Source organism: Pygoscelis adeliae, unplaced genomic scaffold, assembly GCF_000699105.1.
Source record: "Pygoscelis adeliae isolate BGI_AS28 unplaced genomic scaffold, ASM69910v1 Scaffold38, whole genome shotgun sequence".
NCBI classification, from domain to species: domain Eukaryota; kingdom Metazoa; phylum Chordata; class Aves; order Sphenisciformes; family Spheniscidae; genus Pygoscelis; species Pygoscelis adeliae.
In genome coordinates, this window is record NW_008825614.1 from 9,977,365 (window position 1) to 9,985,430 (window position 8,066).

Genomic DNA, 8,066 nt, shown 5'->3' on the forward strand with positions numbered 1-8,066 from the left:
TTATTAAACCCTTTCAATTCTGTATTCCAAAACTCCTGAAAATATACTGTTGGACTTCTGAAATCACTCTGTGTGTTTGTGCATAAGCATGGGTGTATTGCATCTAGTGCACTGGGTCCAAATCTCAATTTAGGTTATTTTTAGGTAAGGTGATAAGCAGAAAAAAATTATTGGCAGAACATATTGTAACAGAAGGTAAGGACATTGTATACATTTACATAAAGTGACTCATAAAAATGTGCCAATTATAAATGAGTAGTGTCATTAAAAAAAGATTTAAGATCCCTATGATTACATCAAGTTATAAAGGGCAGCTAAAATTTGTTAATGGGTAAAACATGGCAAAAGTGGTGTCTTGCAGTGTGTAGATGCATGGCCTCAGATACTGATAAAAGAGCAGATAAAATTCCATAATAAATATTAAATGGCAATGATTCAAAAAATTTTTGACTCCTCCTGTCAGATGAAGAGTGGATCTCTGCTACCTGTTTTCACCACTTACAGAATGGTTTCCCAACATTTTGGTGTGGCACATCAATAAGACCTACATCAACAGTGCTGGCCCTTGTTCAGAGCTTCAGACCACAAACTCACCTGCTCCTGGGTCATCTTCTGCAGCTCTTTCTCCCAAGCTGCCCGGTCATCATCCAGGTGGTAGGAAGCAGGTGGGGTGAGTCCACGCAGAATCAGGGGGTCACGGTCATGGCAGAGGGCTGTCAGATGTCCAATGTACAACTTCAACTTGCTGCGATTCTGATCAAGTTCTAAGAGGGGCTGAATTATCTGAAATAAGAGAACAGAGACAGTGAGGAACAGCCTGAGATCCAAGCAGTGGTGAAGGCAAAGATCAACCTCTAAGTTACAACCTTGTTCAGCTTCATACCTCCCTCCGCCCTGGTACTCCTATCCCATAACCCAGCAACCATCCAGCTGAAGCAGAAAGAAACCAAGCACACTAGAGGGAGGGATGTGGTGATGATAGCTGTCTGATTAATATAGGAAATAATGATGATATGGGTGAAAAAAGAAACAGTATTAAATTGAATGCATTAACTGTACTGATTATCCAGCAGTGCTTCAGTCAACTATTTCAACTCCCTGCTTTAAGGAAAATTAATTTTTCTGATAAAAGGTGTCTGTCCACAACTAAGGCAATAGCAATGTAGATTTTAACTTGTTTTGCCAACAAACATTTCACTGTAACTTAAGTATGCAATAAACATGTTCTAAACAGAATAGTTTCAAATGATGCCAAGATGTTTGTTTCTAAGATGAACGTACCTCTACTGTAGAAACTGGATAGAGACATATCTTAACCAGAAATTTAAGATATAGTTTTCTATAGTTTTGAAAAGACAATGACTTTAATTTATTATGTAAGCCAAATTCTACACAATAGACTAAAAAACTAAAATCAAAGGACTTTAAAAAGCACTATTTTATTTCATTGTACTTCACCCAATCTGAATCTAATCCTTGTTCCTCATTGCAATCCAAACTGGAGTCATCCAGTTCCCATTAAAAGTATTTGAAGAGCCATTTTTCATTTGTTTTACAAAAGTATAGAGCTCAAGTGCATAAATACACACTGGGAATCCCTCAATATGCCCTTCCATAAGAAGGCATAGTGTTTCATATTGTTCTAGGTGTTTGTGGGCATGTATTCAAAACTGCAGTAATACACAACTCTAAGGTTTACAGCTGATGAAAAATCAAGGAAGAATCGGGCTCTGTACCTCCACACCGTAAAATGAGGTGCTGAAGCTACAGGCACTGATGTGCACCAGCTAGGAAAGCTGGAAAGCCTTGCCACGATATACTGGCAACTTGTCTTCGTGTTCCCAGGCAGGGGCTGCACCTGCTGTTTGTTAGTGGGCTGGGGATATCTTTTCAATAGGACACCTCTGACCCTGCTAATGAATAAGGAGTGAGATAATCCCTGAGTCAACAGGAACAGGGTGCTGGCACTACTTTCAACAAAGACTCTGGCTTCGACCCCTTTTAATAAGGTTGTCAGGGCTCACTTATTTTGCTTCTAACACTGTTCTACATGGATTAATATATGTAGAGTCAGAGGATCTGAGAGCCACGGCTAAGCAGCTAACTAATGTCAGGCTCCTTGTCCTACAGAGCGTAGCTGCACTCAGCAGCCTACACCAGAACATCAAGGTGGCAGCAGCTACGAAAAGCCACAGCGACACAGCAGCCATGGTAGAGGAGACAGACGAGAAACCTGCAGAGAGAGTGAGCTCACATGCTTTATTAAAAACCCGACTGCTATGTGCAGCCTCAGGGCAACATCTGTTTACAGATACGTACACATATAAAAATATGGCTTGAAGTATCAAGACTGCAAACTGCAGCAGGGCAGAATACTCTGCGCTCTTGTATACAGGGGCAATAGGAAGGGATATTTTAGTAGCATCAACACAGTTACATTTCACTTCCATCACCAAGCACAACTGTATTTAGCCAATTATATCCATCAGCTTTGGTTATTTGCTGAATTTGCACTATTTATCCCAATTTCTTATAATTTGGGTTACCTAGATTATGATCTGAAAGTGTACTGCCTGTGCAGGTGAAAAAAAGTGATGCTTCTGATTTAACTGATGTCTTTCTTACTATTCAGTTTGCCCACAGAGGGTGGAGTGATGGAATATCACATCTTAAAAAAACACTGTTTTATAAAAATGTGAAAATTAAGTAGTCAACGTCTAATAACTAGCTGTCCAATCAATACAGTAGCTGCCTTGTATTCTTTGTCAGATACCGCAGTCTAATGAATATCCATCAGATGTGCAGATTTCAGTCTGAGAAGAATCCGACTTGCCAACCTTCCCAGCTGTTCTTTGTGAACGGAAACCCTCTCTGACAAAGAGAAAGCAGAGCTATCTAGCAAGTAATGATGGAAGATTTTCATACAACAGTCGAATTTGATTGCTTGGGGACAAGTCCCCTTTTGAAGCACATTCCTCCTGTACCCTTCCCCCCCTACCTCGAGCTGGAAACAGGCCAAATGAGGCGTGTGAAAGTTCTTAACTAGCAGCCCTCCCAAAGCTGTTCGCAGAGCAATCATTCCTCTCACTTGGGATCCATTAAAACCTGCCAGTCAACTCGGAAATGCCCTTATATCTGCGTTCCTGCCATATCTAATTTGAACTAGCCTCTTAGCAAGAGGCACTGTGCTTCCCACACAGCAGAGCTGCCACTACCTTATCTCAAGAGAGTGCAAGAACATTTGCTAAGTAGAATGGCAGGGCAGTGCCGGATTCATAAACCACATCGTGTTCTCATGATCAGCCCAGAGCTGTAGAGCTTTCTAGGAAAGCAACGGGTAAACAGACCAAACCCTGGAATATCTTCTAACGCAGTCAATCTTCATTAATTGCCCTGATAGGTTTAGGTCATCCTCATCACGGCATGGAATGAAGTCTGCTTAATGTGCCCTCAAGTTCAGAATATTGTTAATGGCCAGCTAAGTTTGACAACGTGTTTCAGTAGAAAAGGCAACGCTGCAGTAGAAACATGAAATGCCTGACAAATCTCTGATACAAACCCAAACCATCTCTCCCAACTGATAAAGACATTTGGGAACATATTCCAGAACAAATTCAACTTGGAAACAACATGTTCAGTTTTTTTGAGATTTCACAGATTTTTTTCTTTCTTTGTGCATGACAAATGTGAATCTAATGGTAGTTTTGCAAGTCATTGGGGCAAAAAAATGCTTTAGAACGAAATTAATACTGCTTCTTCAGTGGTAGTCCTGCTGTTGCTGTATAATGGTCAGCTGAAATATGAGTAACTGTATTTAAAAGTTTTTTATGATAAGAGTCTGCATTTAAATATGTGTATATATACGCTGCATAGATAAGAAAAGGTACGTGTTACAATGTGGGTGGAGAGACCTATCTAAATGTTTGGTCACTTTTACCGTGAAAGATGAATACAGCTCTCATACAGAGACCGTGGTGTCTAAATGCTTGTCTGAGCAGTGTCGAATGTAAATACGCAAAAACACATAGGTGGTTATGTGAAAAAGAAAACCAGTGAATGGGCGGTATAAGTGCAGCAGTGTCGATCTGAGACAAATGCGATATTGACTATCTATAGACGCCTGTGGAATAAAGTATGGTTTTAATCAATGTGTAATAGGACTCGTTCACCACCACCACCAGCTTTAAATTATGGGTTCTCCAGGCAGAAGGGCTAATGACCTGGTCACCTTTCTGCCTCCTAACATTCCCTTCTTCTTTGAAGGAAGCAACCATTTTTGCAGAACCAAGTAATTAACTTTACTTAGTTAATTTCAGAGAATACCTTCTAAATTTCTACTTAGCAGTAAATTTGCAGCTCCCATTTTGAAGAAAGTCATATATGCACCCCGAAAAGCTTGTCTGTTTTTCCAGCTACATCAGCAGATCTTGTAAAAGTTATCTCCTTACACAACTTGCCTGACTCATCAGAATCACGCATCAACATGCATGTTGATCATGGATCAACAGCAGTAATCTTTTTCTTATGGATACATGGCTATGATTTCTTTGAGCAAGCAAAAAAAAGGAGAAAATAGCATGTTCTTGACACAGCAATGCCAATACATTTGGCACTGGCATGACTGCTGTCATATGCCCCTATTAGCTTGCCTACCCTGCTTGCACATACGCTGCATGTATATACTCACTACAGAACGCTGAAAGGCAGAGTAATGCAATAAGTGGTCTTCATTTTGCAATCAAATAATTCAGGAGATTTTTCTCAACTTACCCATAAATCTTTAAATATTTGAGAAAAATCTGTGGAAGAACAGCTATATCAAGAAGAAAATAAAATAGAATTGACAAGTAATCTCGGGGTCAAAGTAAATAATGAGGTCAAAATTTCACTGTTTTTGTGTTAAAAGTGTTACAAAGAAGTGTAGACGGAATGAACCTCAACGTTTCCAAGGAATTAACTAATTTGAGAAATGCTCTAGCTTGCTAGCCTGCTCGATGGACCTTGAGTGTTCTTTGTAGATCCTGCAAAGGCACAAAAAAATAAGGAATTCTGAAAAATACCCAACCAAAACCCCAAAACACCACCAAAGACCCCCTCAAAACTTCAGACCAGACATAACAAATATGCTTGGAAAACAAGTTAAATGGAGGTAGCCCTTTATCTCCTACCAATCACGTTTTTCATGTGAGTGTGGGAAATTATTTTCAAACTTTGTTACACACAGATGCAACCATGCTACCCAACAAAACCTACTTCCCAAACTAGCATTACACAGGAGAAGATGAGCTCAAAGTCTGGGTAAGTACATATGTTTGTTAAAAAGAAATTATTCCGAGGACCTGACAAATCTAACAAAAGATGGAGTGGATCACAGGGGGTCCTCAGATGCCTCCCTGTATCTGGGTTTTATTATAGATATTACCAGACAAGAAAATTTTGCCTATATAGCAAAATATCTTATATTGGGAGATATGGAAATAAACTAAGATACCGAATGATATAGCCTGGAAGTATTTGCATAGCAAATTGAATTACGCGTTCTTGCTCAGACCATTTGTGTTTGTTTGGCAACAAATGCAAGGGTTCAACTACAATCATCTTGTAACCATTGAATGCAATGGAGTTTTATGAGGCATGCATTTGGCTCAGAAAGTGCAAAGCTTTCCCAAATTCAGAACAATTTATCACTGATGTCTTCCCTTCATTATTTTAAATGGAAACAGAAGAAAGTTCTCAAAAAGACACAGCCTGACCTCAGTTCAGTTCAGCTCAGTTCACTGCTGCACACAGATACTTGGTTTCTTCAGAAGACCACAACACAAAAGCTCAGGGACAGGCTCAGTTTTCTTTAGATTTGTTTTAAAGACAAAAAAATGGATTTAAATCTAACCTTCATCATTTTCTCCTCATAAACCAAAACAAAACAACATGCGTGAGGAGCTGAAAGAGATTCTGGCTATTGTGACAGTGCTGTCTTACTCAGTTCATTTCTGACAGAATCAATTAGGAAATCATTTTTATATAGCAAATTCTTTTTGAAATTTTTATACACCATGAACAAATCCCATGGATTAATGATTCCCAGAGTTCACCCTCTTCACCTTGGGAAAAATCAGACCAGAAAAAAAGAACAGAGAAAACACAAAACAGGGAAAGTAGTTTTGTCATTAGTTCCCTCTGTTTAAATAAAATCTTTTCCCCGTAATGTAGGTGAAGCAAAGAATTGCAGTGGGTTGGTAGGATTCCTAAAGCACTGAAAATGAGCGAGTAGTTAAAATATATTTTTCTACATAACAAATCCAGAAGTGCTTTTTCATGGCACTGGCAACTTTTGCTTACATGGGCTGCGGAGCAAAAGCTTGCGGGGAGCCATGTGTGGAATAGCAGGGACTACTGTAGATCAGAACTGAAATACACTGGCGGGACTGTGAGAAGCTTGTAACTGGGCCGTGGGGGAATATGAATGTTCCGGAATGAGATACCTCGGCACAGCTGAAGGGCATGTCTAAATACAGCTTGAGTTTTACCTGTCTCATCAATCCCTTACTTTCAAAAGCAAGAGCATTCGCCCAAACCCTCACCCCTAAATATAACTAATTGCACGTCGCACACGTCGCATCTCTTTCTTCTGTAACAGTCCATATGCCTCTTTCCTAGCTGAGGCAGAGGAGAGAAATTTCTGGCTTAATTGCAAGATGAGATCAGAACATACAAATTCAAACACTGTTTTTATTTGTCTAAGTTTTCTTTTGTCTTCAAGATTTCTTGGGAGTCCAGCAACCCAGCAGCTTAGTTCCGGAGCAAAACAGGATGGCGTAAGTAGGGTGAGATCTACAGAGAACCTAAAATCTTCCACTTCAATATGTTAAAATCTCCTTCATTTGAGAATTTCATTCCTGTAAGTTGTGTTAGTTATCAGGTTAAAATTTTGAATAATAAATTAAATTATAGAAGAGTGTGAAACTGAGTAGTCAGACTGATGATATTGACAACTAGAATACCATCAAGAAAAAAAAAAGTATTCCCACAGCAAGCGAAAATAGTTTTAACAACTGTTTGCAGCTTGTACGTGACACTATGGATTTAAATAGCATCCTCCTGATCAAACTTTTGCAGGTGTAATTAAGCAAGTTTTGATTTCACAGAATCCATTAGATTTTATGCTGATTCCTCCTCTACAAGAACATAGCAGCTTGAGAATAAGTAAGAACAATCTGCTCATATTTTTAATCCATTCAAGCTTTCTAGCACTTGTTATCTATATAACCGTGAACAAGAAAGCACACACATTCCTTGCTGTGCTGTATTTTGTCTATTGCTTCTTCCTATTACAAGGGATAAAAGGAAACAGTGGCGAATATGCTTTTGTTTGAAAGCAGAACATTGCAGCACATGCACTGGGAGAGTGTGTCCATGGGAATGCTTATGTATCAGTGACTGCATTCTTCTGCCTCCCTGCTGTCTGTTACATTGCTAATGGAAAACAGAAGGTATTTCTTAAGTAGTCTACCAGAGAACACAATCAGTGCTTTTCTTGCTCAGATGAACTATAACCTCCCTGTCCACAAGTGATACGAATCTTTATCTCATCCCTCTCTCACACTGGGTCTTCATTCTGCTCTTCTAGCTCTCTACCTGCTATATGACACTTTCAAAGCAAAGCCACATGAAGCCACCAAACGCTTGGTTTATCCATCTTTAGAAATTCTTTAGAGTTGTTTGCTCTACATTCAAACGCAAAATCCCATTAATACATATACCTATTTATAGAGATATATATAGTAACTCTTACCTATATGTTGCATTAAACAAACAGATGTAGTTGGACTGCCTGTGGTGAGCCTACTATGAGTTGGAACTGTAAATCCTGACATCTCCATCAGTAATTAGGAACTTTACCAGCCAGGAAAATATAGCGTCTAGATTGGCTACATGCCCTTATCAGTTTTTATTTTAGTCATATTTCTCTCCAGCTTATTTTCATAGTTAGTAAGTTGGAAAGCAGGTTTGGGCTTGATTCTTTCTTACTCTAATATTGTTCACCCCCTCTGCGCCCCCCCCCCCCG

General features: G+C 39.3%; 1 protein-coding gene across 2 annotated transcripts in view; it reads right to left on the reverse strand.

Annotated features, from left to right (window-relative positions):
• ERC1 (ELKS/RAB6-interacting/CAST family member 1) overlaps positions 1-8,066 on the reverse strand; it is a 310,978-nt gene that overhangs the window by 18,208 nt on the left and 284,704 nt on the right. For both annotated transcript variants that reach the window (XM_009332891.1, XM_009332890.1), the window contains one exon: positions 595-783. In XM_009332891.1, the coding sequence (XP_009331166.1) occupies positions 595-783 (189 nt within the window). The remainder of the gene's footprint in view (positions 1-594; positions 784-8,066) is intronic.